The sequence below is a fragment of the Acipenser ruthenus genome, chromosome 22 (genome assembly GCF_902713425.1).
Source record: "Acipenser ruthenus chromosome 22, fAciRut3.2 maternal haplotype, whole genome shotgun sequence".
NCBI lineage: Eukaryota > Metazoa > Chordata > Actinopteri > Acipenseriformes > Acipenseridae > Acipenser > Acipenser ruthenus.
In genome coordinates this window covers 5,691,902-5,714,367 of record NC_081210.1, presented here as the reverse complement: position 1 = coordinate 5,714,367, position 22,466 = coordinate 5,691,902, and the positions used below count along the sequence as shown (strand labels likewise).

Genomic DNA, 22,466 nt, shown 5'->3' with positions numbered 1-22,466 from the left:
ATAGACCAGAAGGTCAGAGGTTATCTGCATGGTGGTTTATTTCAGCTTAGCTCTACTTGTTGTGTTGTAATTTACTCACAGTTATGGAATGTCAGCATTTGTAAGACATTAAAAGTCTACAGTGGCATCTGGTGGCTGTGATTGAATTACAGTGGCTTTTAAGAAGTGGGTACAACCATATCTAAATGATCTGAATTTGGTTGAATGACCGCATCTAGTCGTGCTGCGCCTTTTTGACTTGGGTGTGCTTTGAGTTGCTCTAAGTGAGTCGCAGTTGTTGGAATGAGCCGTGAAAGGGTTTTTATTAAGGGATTGTTAATGAGAGTTACACAATTGTGTTAAGTTTGTAATTAAAGACAGCACATGTGATTTTGACACAATCTGTACTTGAACACAAACTTAAGCATTTGGAATTATGAAACAAACATTGCATTACGTCTTCTACAATTTAAAATGCTTGAGGAAGGAAATACCCTGCAATAGAATATATAGGACCAGAGTGACTTCTCTTGATCAGTCAGATGAACATGTCAGATATACATGACATTATATTTATTTAATAACTTCTAGCACTATGTATTTCCGTATACATTTATATGCATACATGTATATAGGATCATCACTCCACACAGATGCTGGCAGCTTGTACGGACCTTTTTCAATCCCAACCAAGCACAACTTGGCCTCGTATCTCTTTTTAGCTGCAGTATCGAGACTTTTGATATAATCATATCCCATTTCTGTCCCCAAAAAAATGTATCCCCCCCCCCCCCCACCCACCCCCCCCCCCCAGTCCGAAAGTAGGCGTGACTCTATGTAAACTCTATACAGCCAGCCCCCTCCAAGAATGACGGCCCCGCGTTGCTAGGCATATACGTCACACCGTGACGCGGACTCCTCATCTTGGTGCGTACAGGGCGTAATGTACCTGTCTGTCTTGAGTAGAGCAGTTACAAAGTGGGTGTGCCCAAAATACATGCAGTGGTGCTATTGGCTGACTCTTCTCATGGTAACCAAACATCAACAACAGCACTGCAGCAAGCACAGAAATTAATGCGTTTTCATTGAAAATAAATCTTTTGAATTTGAAAATCTAGTTCACACACACACTGCAGTAATGACATGGACTGTAAGTGAAAGCGTTTTGATTTTCTTGAAACAGACACCTTAATTTAATTTAATTTAAATTCATAAGTCTTTTGAAAACATAAACAAAACAAAACCTGCAATGTGAAGCAAACCCGTGTCATCGTGTGTAGTGGTATTGACTTGTCTGAAGTTTTAACGAACTTCTTTAAAATGTTTGAATATCATAGGATAGTTTCTTTTCTATAAAACGGTTTGCTATTCTGTTGTGGCTTATGTGACGTTTGAGGTTGTATAGGCCTGGGTGCAGCCCCGGTCTGGACTTGTCACTGCGGCAGAGTAGGGGGGGTGACTATAGGCGTGGACTGAAATGCATAGCAGCATCTGCGAGATATTCCGCCGGTTACAGGCAGCAGTAAAACAAAAAAACAACAACGGATAAGCCTAGTAGTAGAACAAAACGAAACTAAGGTGATAATTAAAATATACAATTAATACATGCATGCATGCCGCAAGGGAAACAGGAGCTTCGTGCCACGTTTTTTAATGTGCATATTTGTTTTTCGATATAGGCAGTTCTACAAAAAACAGCAACGAGTCTAGTGAAAGAGATGAGGTAATTTCTGTATGCTTTTTACATTTCTTTTATAACCTTTTATTTACTGTTTATCTTTGATTTATGTTTTGCCATTTTAAACGTCAAAGCAAAATTGAAACTTCTTCAGCTTTTAAGTACATTCCTAAATGAGTGCTCAATTATTCTCCATCACCACATCATCACTTACACACACATTTGTATTACTCCAAGACCAATCACAGCTGCATCACTAGTGACAGATCTATTGAGAAGAGGAACTAGATGGATCCATCAGTGTTAAATTTTGCTATGGATTGTTTTGGAACCCATTTATATTTGTTAAATATACACAAGATTAAAATAAATATATGTACATTTTGTACAAATGTAACATCATATGGCGAGTTTATCTTTTACTGCACATAATTTCTCTTATTTTCTGTCTCTTCTTCTGTTGCTTGTTGGCTGATTAATACATTGTCTGCTTCTTTTTTTCTCCTTTCTCTCTCTGTCTCTCTCTCTCCTCTGTATGCTGTAGTTGCCAATCACAGAAGAGACCTGTTACTCAGTATTCTGCATCATTTTAATGTTGCTTGGCAATCGGCTCTATTAAAACTTGCATTACAATTAAGGACCAGATACAAAAACAAAACACTCAGCAGGTAGAACTGTCTTTATTATTTATTTATTTATTTATTTATTTATTTTTCTTTATTTATTTATTAGCAGACACCCTTATCCAGGGTGACTTACAATTGTTACAAGATATCACATTATTTTACATACAATTACCCATTTATACAGTATGGTTTTTACTGGAGCAATCTAGGTAAAGTACCTTGCTCAAGGGTACAACAGCAGTGTCCCCACCCGGTCAAGAGTCCAGAGCCCTAACCACTACTCCACACTGCTGTCTTAATGTACTTTCTTTATAATGTATTATTTCTTTATCAGGTTGTCACTGTGCTCTTTGCAATAACCTGTGGCATGAGAAAATAAGTGGTTTGTGATGCAAAATCACCATGTATTCTTAAAAGTGGGGCACACAACATTTTAGTTGAATGTAATTCCTGGACCAGTTGTATGTCAGCTTTTGTTATGTGTGTAGTCTTTTTATCCTTGCCTTTTTTATCTAGAAGGTTACTGTTGTTGTACATTTCATAGAATAGTTTTTCTAAATTATGTTTAGTTTTACGAAAAAGAAAGTGATTCAAAGAACCAGGCTATGAGCCGCATACCCCAGTCATCACACCACCAACACAATGTTAGATGCTTACTCATAAACGCACTAACATGAATCTTAAAAACAATTTAGCTTTAGGTAAGACCTTCCCTGTTGTCATTACACGGTTTATTTGAAAAGTCTGGATTTTGTTGTTTTTTATTTTGATCAATGTTGGAGTGTAGAGTATGTTAAGTTACTTTAAAATGTTGACATTATGTAACATTCACGGTGTTGTCTCTATCTGATATAGTTTTCTTACAAATGTTTATAAAAGTGCTTGCTAGTAGGTGTTTCCATTTCAGCAGATTTCCTGTGCTCTGCTCTCCTATTGCATGAGATCATAGGGAAATTAAATACTGTGTTGTTAGTGCTTATGGCCATATACTGTATCGGGAAACATTTCAATTATCCAATGTACTGTGCATAATACAGCATTTCTAACATGTGTATATTGTTTCCTAATAAGGTATATTATGGAAACAGGACAGGGAAAAATATTTCCACAGAAATTGAAGAAAAACATGATGAATATTTAATAGCACTTCAGCACAAAAACAGGTAAGGATAACACTGATGTATGGTATATAGTTACCATAATACAGCTGTAACTAAAACAGTGTGAGGTGTCTTTAGCACATTATTCAATACTAATGTATTGGAAATTTGTACTTGTGCTAGTTTCATGTTCTGAAGAAAGCAATTATGCTACTGGAAACTCTGAATTCAGTACATAACTATAGAATATGATTCCACTTGAAGAGAAATGTTTTTGATTTGGAAACTGTTAATAAAGATATAAATCCAGTCTACGTTTTGAAAATGCACTATATTAAAATGTGTACAAAAAATATTGCCTCAAGTCCAGGTAAGATTAGGTATTCTTAGCTAATCGGCTTTAAACTGCATACATATTCTCTGGATAGTATCATCATGCAGATGTTCTCATTGACATCTAGGATCCTGAAAAAATTAAAAACAAAAGACCCAAAGCAGATTGAGCTGGAGCGTTTGGAGCAGGGGTTTTCACTTTATGTCAATGGTGCAAATGCAGATCTCAAGGGGCAGCCAAGGAGACTGAATCCTCAGATGTCAGTGACACCTGCCATAAGAGCTACACAGACTGCAGGTGAGTGGGCAGTGTGGAAGCTTTTCTTGAATTGCATAAGAACATAAGAAAAGTCTGGGAACGGGAAAAGGGAAAACAGCACATCAAGGCTCTTCCCTTATTATCACACCATGCCCTCCTACTTGGAGGCGAACTAATTTTAATATATATATATATATATATATATATATATATATATATATATATATATATTTTTTTTTTTTTTTTTTTAATACCAACTTTTCCAATTATATGGGAGCTAGCTTCTTATCTATGGCACACGTATTTCAAGAATAAATACAAAAAAAAAACAACTTGAGTAAGTGTGTTATTCTTTTTGGTCTGAGTGAGGGATCTTTTTCTGTGGTTCATTCCAGGCGTGTTTGGAAGGTGTGTTTTTTCCCCTGAGGAGCTGCAGGATTTGGATGACACTCAGAAACGGAGGACTCAGACTGCCCCCGGAAAGGTCCAGCGTAAAGGATGGGTCCAGGTAAAGTATGGCTGGATGGAGAAGGACATGAGAGGGCTTTGCACTGCCCTTTACTTATAGTAGTGCCTGCACATCAGTGATGAGGTTATGCCATTTTCAACATACTGTAGGTTATTAGGACATGCAGCGAAGCCTGCCTGCCTGCCTCTCTGTCTGTGAGTACATTTTTGCTTGTATTTAGCAAATATATCTCATTTTGATTAAAAAACTATATTACAGATTTCTTTGCCAAGTTATTGAAAGCAGCAAAGAACCCAGGATCATGATCGGGGTGGGGTTAATACGTCATATATGCCAAGTTGATCTGTATTAATTGCACGTGACGTTCATTAAGAAACTTCTGCATAGAGAGAGAGAGGCTTTATTCAGTATTCAGAGCTGCATTTTATTGCAGAGGATTTGGCTGTCATCTGTACCCGAGGGAAAAGCTTAGACGTGGCTTGCTATCAATTACAGACTAAATTACAATAACATTACAATGAACAGTAAGCTCCCTAAATAAGGGATCTCATTGCACAGGCGCTGAAAAAACCTTCAGTTATTCACCATTAAACACTGGCTTAAACAGCATAAAATCAGACACTCATGGACAACTAACAGATTATTACAGAAGGTAGAGCTTGACAGAGATAGAGTCTGGATTTTGTATTTGTATTCATCAGAATCAAGACCGGCTTAATGGTCCACATTTATTACCTGGCAATATTTCTTAGATGCCTTTAGAAAGGATGCTGTCAATCTAGTGAATAGAACAGGGGTGGTGGCAGTAGTACAGTTTGCTGTCAGAAATAAGTACAACCTGTATACAGAAGATCTTCATCCAGTGATACCTGAAGCAGTGCATTGCCTTTGGAATACAGTAAGTGACATTGCAGTGCAATTTAAAAATAGAAACTGATTTTATGTATTCATTTATTTTTAAATTTTCAGAATTCAGTCCACATTAAGACAGAGAAGGGACCTCGAATACGGATTGGTCCCAATCCTGACTACTCGGATGATTTTGATGCCTGCGACAGTGTGAGCATGGAGGTACGCCAGCTTTCCATACAAGGCTTTCTTTTTGAAGTGATTTCCGCTGTAACAGTACAACTGTGGGAATCTGCTTGACAGTGCACTTGGAGGGGGGCAGTTTATTATAAAAGGTGTGTTTTATATAGAAGGTAATCTCATATTCATATACAGTACATGTTGCAATCAAGGAGCTTTGGAGACTGTGGTTTACTGTGCCTGTTAATTTGAAGCTGAATGTGAGAGCAGTCCATTGGTAAAGGTAGATCCGCACAAGCTTATCTCAATGGATGTAGTTTTGTTTAGTATATTAAATAACCATTGTATTTGCTTCTGTCTGCATTTAGGAATCAATTATAGACTCTCCCAGCAGGGACAGTCATGAAAACTCAAGGGCATCCAGTGCAAGAAGATCGAGCAGGAACGACAGTGACCGCAATGATAAAGTTTTATTGAACATAGATGATGTAAAGGTATGTCTTGCTATTTAAATATAACAGTTGTTACTTAACATATTGTTGCTAAATCTGAAGCAGGATGTCTAAATGTCTACTTTATATTTTAACACTGGTGAATTTTTTGTATTTGTTTAAAATTGATTTTTTTCATTAATAGATAAGATAGCTACATGTTCTGGTTTGTTAATTGATTTTAAAAACATAATTTTCAGTGTGTATAACTTTCTATTTATTTTTTTAAGCAAAGTCCCCTTCTGTCTGTACTCATGCCACAAGTGCATGTTCTGTAACGGTGTGTATTTACTTCCCAGTCCATTGCTTCTTTCTGTGCTCTGTCAGGTGCTGCGGAGGAGCCTGGAGGTGAGTGTGAGCCTCAGGAGGAGCAGCAGGGACTCGACAGGTGAGGAGTCGGACGGGTTCGAAGAGGATTCTGTGGAGGAGCAGATAGAGGCGGACGAGAGCACTGAGAGTCTGCAGGACCTCCAGCTGCACTCTAAGGAAACTTCACGAGAAAACCGGGGCAAAAGTCAAAAAGATCAAAAAAGGCAACAATGTGCTCTAGAACCGGGAGATCTCATTGTCCTGGACTTTGGACCTTTACCTAAATGTACGTTTTTGTGTATGCATGTCAGTGTGTATTGTTGTTCTTAAGAAGCTATCGATCTCACAGTTAATTATGATGATGTTCTGCAATGCAGAGGCTCAAAATGTTTTTCTTTCTGCTTTTACAGGTACTAAGCAAGAGCGATTGCTTACAGCAAAAAGAAAAGACAACATTGAGACTTATATTCTTACCAAGCCCATGATGGTGAAAAGTAAATCATCTGACAGACCACCCTCCTCCTCCTCCTCTTCCTACAGAGATCTCTCTAGTAAGTGACTGCAAAGCTGGTAGTTTTGGGTTGCAGTATTTGGGGGTGCTAATAGATTTCAAGTTGGAGGGATTGAAAGTATATGTTATATATAAAATATATTTATGTATTTATTTATTTATTTATTTTTGCTTTCTGGTGATTTATAGAAATATTGACTTGTAATTACAGTGTAGGTTTTGCTGTCATTACTGCATGCTCACTCTGCTTTGTATTATTCCAGTACTTTCCCATCTCCGCTGGCTAACAGCAAATATTTAATTTTATTTAGTCAGCTGATTTACAATGTCTTGCATGGCGCTAATTACCTCCCTGATTTAATTTACAACTCTACCCTGGGAGGTGTTGTGAAGATTCTACCTCCTTGTCACTTCCCCAGTTGGTTGTTTTACTAAGAGAGGCTTGTTTGTGCTTCAAATTCACCAGTTAAGTTAAAGCTAAAGGACAGGTTGTTTTTGAAAGGTTTTAACAACCTTAATATTTTTCTAGGGCCTGGAAGTCGTGTAGAGAAGCCTATGTCGGCCGCTAGGAGACCCCTATTTGAGGAAAAGGACCCAGAGGAGTCTGTCTCTGCTGTCTTTGAGGCAGTGCAGAGGGAGAATAAACCCATTCAGAAAGAGATGAGACCCATGCCAGCAGATAAAGCAGTTGATCGAAAACTGGTAAGTGTTGCAGGCAGGGAGGGGGAGGGGGGGTTCCTTCCACCTCAGTGATTCAGCCAAACATCCTTCTAAGGGATAGGATTGTTTATAAAAGGAAAAGGTTGGTAATGTGATAAAATGAGCTTTAGAACAGGTGTGTTAGCGGGAGACCTGTTGCCAAGCATGGCAATGAGGTATCTTTTACCACTGACCTAAAGAGAATTTTTTTTTTTTCCCCATTCTGCAGCTGATGACATCTTCTGCTCTGGCAATAAACAGATCAATTCCCTCATCTTCTTCAGAGGCAGTGGGAGAAAGTGAAGTCACCAAGGCCATGGAGAGAATCGGATTGCTGGAACTAAGGTATTTGACATATGAGAGATAACTGAGAATAAATGTTTTAAACTAAACAATCCCATGTGTATGTTAAAATGTGGCCAATACCCAGGTTCTGTACATGTGTTACTACTACAGTGCCTGTGCTGCTCCAGTACAAAAATCAAATCTTAGTACAAAAAGTTCAAAATCTGAGGATTCGGTGTCAACATAAACTTCAATGTGACTTTAGTATTTTGTTACAGTAAAAAAGACTTTAAAAGTGAAATAAAATACTGACATACCTGGGTTGGGCTGAGCTAGGTTCCCAGTAGAATAGAATATTCTAATCTTACAGGGTGTCCTGCATTAGTACATTCCTAGAGCTTGCTTTGTGTTCTCGTTGCAGCCAGCAGAAAAAGCTTTTAAAGGCACTAGAAATCATTGAGGTTGATTCCTCTCTGGATAGCCAAGAGAATACAAAAAGTATTGACACAACAGAGGTAAGTGTGTTTATTTTGTATTGTGGCAGGGCTGTATGTATGTACAAAATGGTATGGACCATATACCGAAAACATGACATGACAACAAAGTATAGTATTCATTAGTACCCAAAATATCTACACTGACAAATAATTTGGGGTAAGTAAAGTAAAAGATGTCATCTGTCATTTTAATATTAGAATGCACTCTATTTGCTATTCTTACATGTCCAAGTCTAAAAAAGGAGCATGACTAGATGTAATTCAGAGCTAGGTTTCTGAAGTAAATCCACTTTTGTGTTCTTAGCTGACTTTTATACGGCAGTTTTTTTTACAATGTAACACACTATTACATGTACGCTTATTCCTAGTGTCTGGAAAGGTAAACAGCTTCAGTCTCAAGTGCTGTTTGTCTCCATTTCTCATTGCTTCTAAAGTCCATCCCTAGGCTAATTGAGAATGGCGATGAAAGCTTGTTTTCTCCTGGCAGAAAGCGCAGGCGCAGAAAGGGGCCGAGGTGAAAGGCTCAGTCTATGTGACAATGGAGATATTGTCCAACTGGGGGGACTGCAGCAGAGTAGGCCTGACTGAGGTGCAGTTCTTCAGCTTGAAAAACCACAAGCTTTACGTGTCTATACATGACGTTGATATCAGAAATGCAGATTACCCCGGAGATCTAGGTGCGCTGATAAATGGAAAAACTAAAGTAAGTAAATCTGTTGCTCCTCAACCACTGATCTAAATATTTTGTAACTGTATATTTGAAATTCATGTTGTGCAATTATTTTGGTATATAAGGACGGTGAAGTGCTAAATTTTATTTGTAATTGAGATTTTATATATATATTGTGTGTGTGTAATTTAATCTATATTTTTTTTATTTAGGTCTTTGATTTGGGTTTTTAATCACTTATTCACTACTGTATGTGTTGTTTCCCTGGCTGGCACAGACCACAAAGGAACGCCAGATGTGGACATGTTCATTCCATCCACCGGTGCAGCTGTATTTCATTATTCGCAATCCGGAGCGCTCGCAGGATTTAGGCATTTCCAAGATCAAAATATGGAACTACAACAGGAGCCTCAGTGTGAGCAGCACATTCCTTTATTTTGTCTACTGTGCATTAAAAGTAGCAAAATGCTATGTCGATATTTTTTTATTTTTATATATATATATATATATATATATATATATATATATATAGTCTTCTTTTAACAAACAAGAAAGTACATGGTTAGCCTATAGGCTCATTCTACAGAGCCCTGCTGACCGTGGTTGGAATTGACCTAATGGCCTTGTATCCTATTGCCAATCTGCTCGGCCCTCTTATTCCTTTACTACTAGGCTCAGCTGCATTTGCAGCACTGATACTCATTGGTTCATACCACTGTGAATTTGACTACAGCCCAGTGTGACCATATTCAACCCTGACTATTTCCACAGAGATGACTTTCCTGTCTAAGTTCTTCTAGTAATCTATTATAGACTTTTGACTTGTAATAGACAACATTTCCCAACTAACTGCAGATGTAATTAATAACTTTCCAAACGTTTACTGTTTAGTAAAAGAAAGAAAAAAGGGTGATCTATTGATTCAAGCTGCCTCACACAGCCCAGACTGTGTCAGACATGTGGTTCATTGTACAGGAGATAATTTAATTGCAAATGGAAAACGCAAGCAGAAAGTGCAGAGGTAATTTTGTAATTACAATCATGAGAGACTCCACAACTCAAAATATTTTCAACTGAAAAATAATGTAGAATCCTTTTTATGAGACTGTTAAATGGCATAATTAAAACACAAAGGAAGATCTTACATTTAAGACAAGAGTCTGATGTTATAAACTACACCACTTAAAGTGATTTCTGTAACGGAGGCAGGCAGAATGTGGAACAGAAGGGATTTACCATTGGATTAGAGACAGATGACCTGAGCTTTATTCTCCTGTGGTTTTTCTACGCACAGCACACCATAACATAATGTGGTGCTGCTGTGTTTTTGTAGTGTACATTAAAATAGTGGAAATGCATTGGAAATGTTTCTTTTAAGATCCTTTAACAATTGTCTTTCTTGATGACAAGGTATGCAATACAATTATTGGTTATTTATGCTTTTGGTATGAAAATTAATTGTATTTAAATAGTGCAGTCAGTTGCTAATAGCTACAATATAGAATGTGACAACACAGGTTTGATCCAATTTATTTTTAAGTGGGTACTTAGATTGTGCACATGCATCAATATTAGGTGTGAATTTATATGAGAGGTTCTTAAACACTTCAGAATCTAAGGAAAGGTAAATACTCAACAGGCTTTTGAGTCTCAAGTATACTGCTGTAATAATAGACATCTATATATATATATATTGCCAACTATATATAGTGCCTATGAATTCAAGGTCAATTTCTTTTAAAAGAAATGTAAATCTAATTTTAAATGTTATCATTTTTTAAATTAGGATTTGGATATTGGAGCCAGACATGTTAGAGTTTACCTCGATAGTATTCTGATGTTCGATGGGGAGCTGGAGAAAGGCTGTGGAAACCAGGTGTTTGACTACAGCACTACTATTGATCTCAGCCCCACAAAACAGGAGGCTGTATCCAGTCCTGTTTCAAGAGGCAGCTCTGATAACAGAAAAGACTGGAGTAGCAGGTGTACGAGCCGGGAATGTGCGTCAGTCAGCTGTAGCTTCTCTGTGGATGAGGATGAAAGAGGAAAAATTCTCATGGCAAAGAGTGATAGTGGTGGCCTAATGGAAGACCTTAAAATGACTTTAGCTTCTGCTGCTAAACTGGAGCGACAGACACAGAGTGACTCTTTTGAAACCAACCAAGATTCACATTTGGACGATGAGTTAACGATGAAACAACAGCTGGAAAAATCAAAAGGGAAAAAAATAGTGGAGCCAATGTTTTCCAGGACACCATCATGGTTACAACCAATAAACAAGGGCAGCCAGGAAGGGACAGAGTGCGGCAAAGAGAGACCTCCTTGGCTTTCCAAAGACCAGCCTGAAGACTTGAAACGAACTTCAGTTCGTGAGCTGCCGGAAGTGTGTAGCAATCCAGTAAAAGCTCGTAAGAGCACTGTGTCCAAGGCTGAAAGAAATCTGGATGGAGATCCGAGTCTCCCTACAGCAGACGACAGAGCCGGCTCACTGGATTTAGATTTTTTTGGTAAGGCTGCAGAGAAGGACTGCTACACCACATCACTGCTGGAAGACTTTATTCAGAAACCTGATCGCCCCCTTAGTGGCAGGAGAAGCGCAATGAGAAACTTGTTGCAGCAGGAGTTGCTCAATACCAATGGAAGACAAGGTCTTCCCAGAATCGGTATGTACCATATTTCAAAGAGGTTGAAGGTTTTTCAGTAGAATGCTCACCACGTTGCCAGCCTGTGCTTACGCATTTAGCCATAGTGCTTAAGTGCCTGGTTGAAGTAGTGGCTTGCATGGTTTACTGAATAATGTGTTGCACCTGTTAATCTTACACACACAATCCTGAATCAGGAGAAGGCATTGGTTTCTGTCTGTTTGGCTCTGTCACAGGAAAACCATTACCAGCATAAAGGTTGTCTGTGATTCAAGCAGCCCTGTTTCACAAAGGCTTTCTTCGTGTTGAGCAGTTTCTGTTACTCTTGAACAGCATGCCATGTAACTGAAACATGAATACAGCCTCAGACAGGATTTATATTTAGCAAATCAGATTATTCTGCTTCATTGGCTATCTGCCAGGTTAGCTATAGCATTCAAATAGTTTATTTTTCCTTTTGTACCAGGACTGCAATTGATTCACCAGGATTGCTGGTGAATTTAATTTTCATTTCTAGAAAAAGGTTTTTCAGTGAATTATTGGGTTAGGGTACTGAGTTGATAGCTTACATGATACACTACATAGTGTTATAAAGTACTGTAGCTGTTTTAAGACCCTGTGGTATTCTTGGGCAGTGCTCTAGTCCTTGAGTAGGTGCCAATAAATAAATTACTGTATGAATGTTTTTTTCCAGATGACCAAAGTCAAAGGCAACGCACCTCCCGAGCCAAGTGGCGCAGTGAGCAGGATGACTCATTGCTGGAGTCCTGGAATTCGCTGTTGAAGTTCAACCAGTCCCAGCGCGGGCGCATCTCCAACATGGACTTCGAGGGTGACATATTCGACGAGTTCCGGCAGCAGCGGATCGGCCGGCCAGAGGCGTCAGTTCCAGGAGTTCCCAGGCCCCAGAGGCAGGCACTGCTGCAGGAGGAACCAGAGGAGGACCCCCTTAGTGAGGCTGACAAGGACGACGAATTTGAAATCCCTGTACTGCCCCGTGGCCAGCATTTGGTCATCAACATCCTATCCACCTGGGGGGATCGGCACTATGTTGGGATGAATGGGATGGAAATTTTCAGCTCCACTGGAGAGCCCATTCAAGTAGCCCATATCCGAGCAGATCCCCCTGATATTAACATCCTGCCCGCCTATGGTCAGGACCCCAGAGTGGTGAGCAATCTGATTGACAGTGTAAATATGACACAGGATGACATGCATCTCTGGCTGGCCCCTTTTACTCCAGGGAGATCCCACGTCATTTACATTGACTTCGAAACCCCCCGCCAGGTAGCCATGATCCGGATCTGGAACTACAATAAATCCCGTATACATTCCTTCCGCGGGGTCAGGGAGGTGGAGATGCTGTTGGATGGAAAATGTATCTTTAAAGGAGAAATAGCAAAGGCTTCAGGGACACTGTCTGGAGGTAAACTATTTTTACTTTACTCTCGGCATGGGATAATTAACAAAGGTGCATTGTGCATTATTGACTGTGGCTTTTTGTGTCAACAATTATTACTGACACTTGCAAATAGTTGTGAATGACATTGTGAAGTGGTTGACTTCGTTTTTCTTTATACAGATCTGGAGCAGTTTGGGGACACTATACTGTTCACAACAGATGATGACATCTTAGAAGCCATGTCTCACTACGATAACACCTTCGATGGTGATTTGGACAGCTCCCAGGGGCTAGTTTATGAAGAGGAGTTAAACCGGCCCAGAACTGCGGATGGAGAGGGAGAGGAAAGACCTTTCACACAGGCTGGCTTCAGAGCAGAGGACCATCAGGTAAGGAGGAGCTTGTGTCACGACTTCTGGTACAAACTAATCTGAGTATTTTGGGTTAATTGAAGAAGCTTAGAAGTAGGATGGATATATGGGTATGTGGCGTTGAGTGTTTTAAAGATAAAAAATCACATGATCCTGATCTTAAAAATACCATAGTTCTCAGGAAGAATGAAGTAATCCTGCAATTTTTTGTGAAGCACAGGTCCTGGAAATATCTTCTTTACTAGATAGCATTGATATTTTGTCTTGATTAATTGAATAATAAATCCTTGCATGTTCCATCTTTTTTGTTTCAGCTGCAGGAACATCATCCTACATCAAGCCACTTGCCAGAAGTGTCCAATCAAGTGCCAGGAACATATACTGGAAAGTGTAAGTGTTCACTTTTTGGATGATTTCCCTGTACAACAGCTATCAAATTGCTATCAAAAGGTTTCAATTCTGTTTCTGTCTTATAATTTTAAGACTGCACAAATGATGTCAGTTTACAGTATTATCTTTTGGGAGGTATCGTAGTGATGACTCTATTTTATATAGATTTTTTTTTAAAAATGGTTTGTTTTTGTTCAGGCCTTAAATTAAATTTAACTTCGACATGGGGTGACTCGCATTACGTGGGACTGACTGGGTTTGAGGTTGTTGGCAAGGATGGTCAGGCCCTTCCACTAAGCATGAGCATTATCAACGCCTCTCCACGGGATCTCAACGAGCTGCCAGAGTACAGTGAGGATTCCAGAACCTTAGACAAGTACGTTGTTGGGCTAGGTGTAAAAAACATAAGCAATATTATACTATTGACCAGTTCTTTACACTGTTTGAATAATAATATTGGATATTTGATGTTTGTTTTAGTCATTTTAATTATTGAGGATTTTCAAAGATTATAGTCATATTTCATGGTAAGGTTGTTATAAGAAAAGCAGCCAGGCCATAGTCTGTCTGATTTAGTGTTGAATCTACAATCTGTTTGCTGTGCCGAGTTCCTCTGATTGTTCATGGGCTGCATTGTGTCATTACAGACTGATAGACGGGTGCAATGTCACCATGGAAGATGAGCACATGTGGCTGATTCCTTTTACCCATGGAAAAGATCACATTCTAACTGTGTCTTTTGAGAAGCCTGAGACTATAGCTGGGCTGCGCTTCTGGAACTACAACAAATCACCAGAAGATACTTACAGAGGGGTAAGCAAACGGCCCGGCAAAATATCTCTTACACATTTGTGCCCGGTGAGGTCCAGTTATCAAGGAAATGTATTTAATTTTTTAACAAATGATTTGCTTAAAAGTGTACTGTTAAATTAAAACCTATAAATAATGTATTTATACATATGAGTTCTTTGAAATAATATTGAAAAAAAATAATATTCTAAAATCCTAATATTCTAAAGGTTAAATAAATGTCAGTAGCCATCGACAGCGTTCTGTTTATTAATCTGCTAATTTTTGTTGTAATGGGATGAGAAATTCAAATAGTTAAAGTAATGTAATGAGATGATTGTTTAATGATTGCTCATTATGTGGCTTACTGTGGAGGCTACAGCGACATCTTGTGGCTAGAGGACTATATTACAGGTTAAAAAACAAGTCATGAAAAACGCAGGGCCCTATTATGGTAGACAGTAAGAAATGTTCTATGACACATGCATATCAAACAATATTTGAATTGACACTGTCTGTAGCCCTAGAGTCACTGAGAAATTTCACGGGAGAAAATAAAGATGATACTGACACCTGAATTATGTATTTCAGTATATATTTATAGAAAGGCTACCTAAGGATAACTTGAGTTTTATTGTTGTGTACTGAAAAAAAAAAAAATCAATAAAAAGATATGCATATGTATTTTAATGTGTGCTTTTTTGAGTGGAGTGAAGTCAGTTGATTGTCTCTGTATTACTCTGTGTTTTTCCAGCTGAAGTTAGTCCATGTTACTCTTGATGGGTTGTGCATCTCACCACCAGAGGGCTTCCTCATACGAAAAGGTCCTGGTAACTGCCATTTTGACTATGCCCAGGAGGTCTTGTTCATTGATTTCTTACAGCTGAGCAGTGGACTCAAAAGCAAACAGCAGCTGAGGTAAACCATATAAAGTGACTTAGTTGAGTAAGAGCTTATACCCCCCCCCATTTGTATTTTATTTGAAGTTTGCAAAAGGTAAATGCAGATTCAGCTTGTTACTGGAAGTGCTGATGACAGGAGCAACATTTAATTTATGATGGATGATCCACCCCTTATTTTAACTGGATCGTTTTTGTTTTTTTTTCCTCAACAGGGGTAACTCAAAGAATGTGGAACAGGCTAGCATGGACTATGAAGCCCCTCTGATGCCATGTGGCTGTATCCTTTCTTGGAAAAGGCAATGAAACGTTGCTGATCTCACAGTTAATTAACTTGTTGCAGTTTGCAGATGATCCAACTGATTTTTCAAAAGCGTTCTGAAAAACTTTAGTGATGTAACAGTAGGGAAAAGAATATTAACCTTTAAATTGAATTTATATATGTATGATATTTTAATACCTTGCATGCCATGGGAATTATATTTATTTTTAAAGGCAAGTTAAATCCCTCCCAAGTATTTCATTAACAAACATGAAACAACTGAGATTTTCAAGCACAGGTACCCATAGGGGTTTGTCCCAGCAAGTGTAAGGATACTTTGCCCAAGAGAACATTTTCGGTTCCTTAACCGTTGTTGGCAGTTATTTTCCAGCTGCAACTGCTGACAAGCTGGGCTGACCCATACTACATCGGATTGAATGGGCTGGAGTTCTATAATGAACACAACGAGAAGATCACTCTCACAGAAAACAGTATCCTTTGGAAAGAAATCAATTTTGTAATTGACTTTACCTAAGTGGTAACTACAGGGCACATTTGAATTTTCTCTTCCATAGTTTGAATAATTCTGGCAAGCAAAAAAAGTTGAAATACCTTTAAGTCTCACAACCAGACATCGCTGCATATCCAGACAGTGTGAATGCGTTGGACAGCGTCACAGGAGATGTGAGGACTCCAGACAAACTAATAGATGGAGTAAACAATACCCAAGATGGAAGACACACGTGGTTGGCCCCAGTCGTGCCTGGTTTGGTACAAAGATGTTTTTTTCCTTCACCTGGTGCACCGTTATTCTCTCATATACTGTACAAGATCTTCTGTGCAAAATGTAAAAAAAATAAGTAATAACCAAGTCTTTTATTTTCATGTAGGTGAATCGGGTGTATGTTATTTTTGATCAACCAACGACTGTGTCGATGATAAAACTCTGGAACTATTCTAAAACCCCTCAAAGAGGAGTGAAAGAGTTTGGGGTAAGTAACTGCTATTTGATATTTATTTACTTATTATAACTATTATTGTTTTTTGTAAATGGTACTGTATTGGCAACCGTGGTGGACAATTCCAAAGCAGGCTTTGCAGGAGAAGTACCAGTACGGAAAAGGGATATTTTGTTTTCCCAGCTGCTGGTGGATGATCTGCTGGTATACAATGGAATTCTGGATGCGGTGAGCCATGTGTCACGGGGAATACTGCCAACCTGCGACCCTGTTGTTCCATATCACACCATCCTGTTCACAGACGATGAGGCGATTGCTTTACGAGAGAGAAAAACTGTAATCAGGTACTAAACTAACGCATTCAACTCAGTGGTCTCCCAGCCAGGTGGAAATAAAACACTCCTATGCCATCTTTTACCATGTATACATTTAAAGCAATTAAATGGATAATACTTTAATATTAGTGTACACCCATGAGGTCTGTCTACATGTGCCCCTTCTCTTGAAAATAGTTATTTTTTTCTCTACTCTAGCCCTCTATCAAACAAGAATCAGGAGGAGTAAGTAGGAGCTGTTAACCTCTGACTGTTTAAAACGTTAACCCATATACCCTCAACCCCAGTGTTAACCCAGTGTCCTTTTTAAGGGAAACATTTTACGTAGTTACAAGTACCTTCCTGTGCCTCCCTCCTCCCCATTAGCGATTTTCCTATGCTTTTTGTTGTGTGTTTATTTAGTCAGATGACAACCTGTGTATAAAAAGACTTGCATACTTACATTAATATCAGATTTCATTTGTAGGTCATTATTGGTTTAGAGGTTAGTGTGTTTGGCTCTTTGCAGCAACTATGTTGAAGACCAAGATGTGAGGCTGACCAATGAGAACCAAGTCGTTCACCACAACAAGAACAAGCAAACTGCAGACCCAGGTTAGATCTTCCTACTTATTAGTAAATTACATTGGATAAAACCCTAGAGAATGAAAAAGAGCTCTATGTATGTGTTATTACACAATGTTAGGGGAAAGGGGGAGAAAAAAAAAAACATTTTAAAAAGTGCATGTACATTTTAAAAAGTAGACATTTGAAAATGTTCAGCAGTTAGGGCTCTATCGTTAAACATTTTGTGATATCTTGGGAAATTGTCTTTTTTTTAATTTTATGGTATTTTTTTTTTTCTATATACCGTAACTTTTTTGTTTGTTTGTTTGTTTTTTACAAAGCTTTGCGACCAAAAACCTGCATGACAGACAGAGGGCAGCAGGGAAACAGAAGATACTAAAAACAATTTCAAACCAAGCATTCTTAAAATGCAGATAAATAACATATGGGCAGAAAGCAAACCTGGACATTTTCCATCTAACCAGAACTAGTGTGATGAGGATGGAGGTGCCAAGCTAGGTCAGACATTAAACTCAGTAACTATAGTTTTTTTTTGGCCTCCTCAAGATTATTGGAGAAGAGCTTTTTCGTACCTGTTGCAGCATATTTGTGTCACATTTAACTCTCCACTGTCATCTGGAAAAGAAATTACTGTTGCATGATTTTTACACCAGTAAAGAACATTACCATTCTCTAAATACAAACATTTACCATCATTAAAATGTTTTTGCTGGGAAGTTAGTCACATATTATAAAATGCCTGTGCTGACACTTAAAAACACATTCGGCAGAAGCTGCTGTTTGTTTGACACACAACACTTTATATGATTTTTTTTTAGCACAGTTTATTTTGAAAATGGAAACGTACTTTAAAGAATAAAACACTACTATTGTGTATACAATGTTCTTTTGTGTTCAGTGCTTTGGGATAAATTAAGCATTGCCCTTGGCATTTCCTGTTTCAAGGTCATTTTCTTGTACATTTTTAGTGCAAGGACTGACTACATTCTATGTAAAGAGGTTTTTTTTTTTTTTTTAAATCAGTAACTTCAAAATTAATGTATATTTAATGTAGTTTTACTTTTTATTAATAAAATGTTCTCCAAAAGAAACAACTGGATATGCCTTTCATTTAAGTTTATTTTAATAGTCAGATTATTTGGCATGGAAGGGCAGGGACAGGTTTCAAATTTAGGACTAATATGAGTGATGCAATGCAAGCTTTATATTAGTTGTTTGGATTCATTGTGTGTTTTTTTCATTTAATTAATGCAGCTCTCCAACGCTGACCATCTCCTCTGGGAATAGTAGTGATTTAAAAAAAGGGGTAGAAGCTTATTTTATTGTCTGCCCCAATAGCTCAAACAATACTTTCAGCCTGTCATACCGTTTCTTGCCTTCTTTTAAAAGGTATAATAAGGATCCTTTACCCAGCCTTGGTTAACGGGAGAATCTGGCCCTGACATATTTAATGAATTATTTTGTGTCATGAAACACTAAAGAGGCTGTGTGGTCCAGTGGTTAAAGAAAAGGGCTTGTAACCAGGAGGTCCCCGGTTCAAATCCCACCTCAGCCACTGACTCATTGTGTGACCCTGAGCAAGTCACTTAACCTTGTGCTCCGTCTTTAGGGTGAGACGTAATTGTAAGTGACTCTGCAGCTGATGCATAGTTCACACACCCTAGCCTCTGTAAGTCGCCTTGGATAAAGGCGTCTGCTAAATAAACAAATAATAATAATAAAGCACCAAATAAAAGACAAACTGTTATTTCATGAAAGTTTATTGTTTGAACCCTTAAAGATCAAAAGTGCATTTTTTTAATCCATAACACATTTTTCACAAGAGCTTGGATAACGTCTTGGGAAGATCTAACCAACCCCACGTTGTCTTGGAAGTGCCTTTTTGGGATGCAGATCTAGTGAATTGGTGTTAGATTTTTCCAGGGAATGTCCCGTTCTCCCTTTGCTCATCCCACTTAGACACCTACAAGACAGGAGACATGGAAGAAAACATTCAATAATGCGCACCCCACTGGTGGTTTTTTTTATTATTTTATTTTCACAGAACATAAAAACCCAGGAGGAGAGAAGAACAAACCTTAACAGCAAAAATAAAAAACAGAAATGGGGCATTTTTTGTTTAATAGAATGCATGTTTGTGTTGGCTGATCTTGATTTCTGTTTATCATTAAGGAACACAATTGCAGTGTGTTATATATATATATATATATATATATATATATATATATATATATATATATATATATATATATATATATATATATATATATATATATATTATATATAAAATAACCTACCCAGGATACGGGGCACAATGATTTAAACACCCTCTGGTACCAATCACATGGGGTAACATCAGTGCCTTTGGCAGTCAGAGCCTTCTGGCAGCGATGAAAATCTAAAAAAAATAAAATAAAATAAACAAACATGATTATGGTTTAATATCTAGTATGTACGGTTTATTCCTAGACTGGAATGTACAGTACATCTCTATTGGAATGATTTAATTGTGAATCCAATCAACCCAGCACACACACACACACACACACACACACACACAAACAGCTGCAACTCATTAACTCAGGATTGAATGTGATTCAGATACAGTCTGCACATAGAAAAAAAAAAAAAAACTCCAATAGCTGGGGGACAAGAATGCTAAACAGTTAAGTGGTATTACATCAGTCTTTGCCATCAGTAAAAGGATTACTATTATAAAGGTTACTATTATAAAATGCTCTTGTAAATCTTGATTTGCTGGGTTTAAACTAATCTCCTGTGTGGCTCAACACTTTCTCTACCTACCCAGGTAGTTCTGCCAGCAGTTCCTGGTTTGGTTCTGGTTGGGGAACCTGGCATCAAAGGGAGCCGTGCGGTACTTTTCCAGCTTCTCCTTCATATCCTGAGACATCTTTCACTGACAGAAGAGAAGCTGCACTCATACAAGACAAATGCAGAGTTACTGAACTCTCTTACAGTTATGTGGTTATCTGTATTAAATAAATTCTACTACTACTAACAACAACAATAAATCGGTGTAGTAGCTGGCTTTTCCAGTTTCCCTCACTAGAATCCCAATTCAACTTACACGATTGCGTGTTCATTAACAGACTACACAAACATTTGCAGCAGCCACTAATGCATTTAAATTAGGTTTAACTGCTGGAAAATCAATGGCTCAACGTGATGATATTTATACAGTAGTTTATGAAACATTAGCGTCAAATCTACTAAAGGAAATGCTGTAGTGGCTCGATATACCCGGCTCAATGTGTATACTTTTTAATAACGTTAGCAATATTTTCAGACTCGTCCAAGGAAACGGTGTACTTTCAATTGCAGGCATTGCAGCAGGTCTGCGATAAAACATTCTAGAAATTGTCTGCCGCAATTTACACTACATTGAATGAAAAAAAAAAACTTTTGTTTTTTTGTTTTACCTTTTAATAGCGCTACACTAGACGATTAAAAAAAAAAGTATGTACAGTATTTTGTTTTCTATACAGTACTCTAATGCACCGAGATGCTATTTCATACCTGCACAGGTAAATAACTAACATTACAAACAAATAAGAATAAGCTTGGAAGAACATCAATTTTTTTTTTTTTTTAAGACAAACAGGTTGCTTATTGCACTATATGAAACAGATCGAATCACCCAAAGGTAACAGATAATACAAAGGCAAAATAAGTGGTATACATTAATATTTAAATTGTTTAATGTTACCTCTTTATAATCCAGTGCAGACCTGACCACTGTGACTTTGACGATGCTTAATTGACGTGATTTAGTGCGTTAGTGACACCTCGCGCGGGTTTTATATTGATCGGAAAATTGAAGTCGTGCAAACCCAATACTTCAGTATGGCGGATGTAGGTCACCTTGGTCTCCATAGAAGCTGTATATTTAAATCATAATTTTGTGACCCAAGTAATATATAAAGGGATTTTAATAGTTTTTTTTAAATGACTTGATCTGTGCATATTATTATTTTATTTATTGTTTTGTAAAAGCGCCAATGTATTATGCTTACAAATGCTTGTGTGAAACCCGGAAAAGGAAGAAACAGTGTATTATAGAGCTGGTTAATATGTATTAAAAGGACTCGCTTGTGACTAAGAGTAGACCGTGAAAATCCGCCCAAATAAAGTTGTGCTTGCAAGCCTGTCTAATGCTGCTTCAGAGTTCTGTTCAGATTTATTTATTTATTTATTTTAATAAAAAAACAAAATGTATTATTTATTTGAATAAAAACAAAAATCGCTCTTACAGTGCAACAATGTTACTACAAAAACAAAATATACACTATTGTGGATGCAATAACGTGGAGTCTGCAGTATGTAAATTAACTTTTTAACAATCTGTTACCACAGGTTGTTTTGAGAAATTGTGGACCAGCTGAACCCAGCCGACAATGACAGAATTCGACCGGCCTTAACAAACTTTTTTTAACGGCATACCCTGCTAAGTGTATAGAATATTTATTTCCTCATGCATGACTCAGATGGCCACCAGCTGTGTTCTTATTGGTGAGCCTGACACTCAGCTGCTATTGCGTGCTAAAGTTCCCGTGACAATACCACCGTGGTATTATTATCCCCATGGCGAGAACATTTTGGCCAAGTTTACATCAGATGCAATAAGCCAGAGCAACCACTTCACCACTGAATTTTCAAGAGGTGGTTTTTAGAAACACAGTGACTGGGAATGTAATACATATCAGTGTCATGTGATTCGTGGATGTACTTTCAAACCTACAAAGTACAGCCCCCCCCCCCCACACACCCCACACACACCTGCCACACACACACACACACACACACACACACACACACTACCAGGCTTCTTTCAAACCCCAAAGCACTAATGTTTAATCCATCTAAACTTACCAACTGTAAACTGTAAGCAGAATAA

General features: G+C 38.0%; 2 protein-coding genes across 4 annotated transcripts; one reads left to right on the top strand and one right to left on the bottom strand.

Moving 5' to 3' along the window:
- Positions 1-980: 980 nt before the first annotated feature.
- Positions 981-19,302, top strand: LOC117431147 (katanin-interacting protein). 2 transcript variants are annotated; one of them, XM_058995886.1, is made up of 29 exons: positions 981-1,129; positions 1,659-1,702; positions 3,355-3,446; positions 3,845-4,014; positions 4,371-4,483; positions 5,414-5,515; positions 5,842-5,967; positions 6,292-6,559; positions 6,684-6,824; positions 7,314-7,486; positions 7,713-7,828; positions 8,190-8,283; positions 8,753-8,968; positions 9,213-9,350; positions 10,722-11,598; positions 12,272-13,003; positions 13,160-13,368; positions 13,665-13,740; positions 13,939-14,116; positions 14,388-14,553; positions 15,284-15,447; positions 15,644-15,708; positions 16,071-16,181; positions 16,322-16,461; positions 16,581-16,682; positions 16,833-16,993; positions 17,183-17,209; positions 17,493-17,578; positions 17,872-19,302. In XM_058995886.1, exons 1-29 carry the CDS (start codon positions 1,123-1,125, stop codon positions 17,928-17,930), a joined length of 4,953 nt encoding a protein of 1,650 aa, XP_058851869.1. In that variant the 5' UTR covers positions 981-1,122; the 3' UTR covers positions 17,931-19,302. The 2 variants fall into 2 exon arrangements, with proteins under 2 accessions (XP_058851869.1, XP_033907695.3); XM_034051804.3 differs by lacking the exon at positions 17,183-17,209.
- On the bottom strand, positions 19,296-22,281 carry LOC117431391 (cytochrome c oxidase subunit 6B1). 2 transcript variants are annotated; one of them, XM_034052261.3, is made up of 4 exons: positions 21,279-22,281; positions 20,357-20,468; positions 19,849-19,949; positions 19,296-19,514 (listed from the first exon to the last, which is right to left on the bottom strand). In XM_034052261.3, the coding sequence occupies exons 2-4, from the start codon at positions 20,460-20,462 to the stop codon at positions 19,461-19,463; spliced, it is 261 nt and encodes an 86-aa protein (XP_033908152.1). In that variant the 5' UTR covers positions 20,463-20,468; positions 21,279-22,281; the 3' UTR covers positions 19,296-19,460. The 2 variants fall into 2 exon arrangements, with proteins under 2 accessions (XP_033908152.1, XP_033908151.1); XM_034052260.3 differs by having other exon boundaries at positions 20,357-20,483; positions 21,279-22,277.
- Positions 22,282-22,466: the final 185 nt, after the last annotated feature.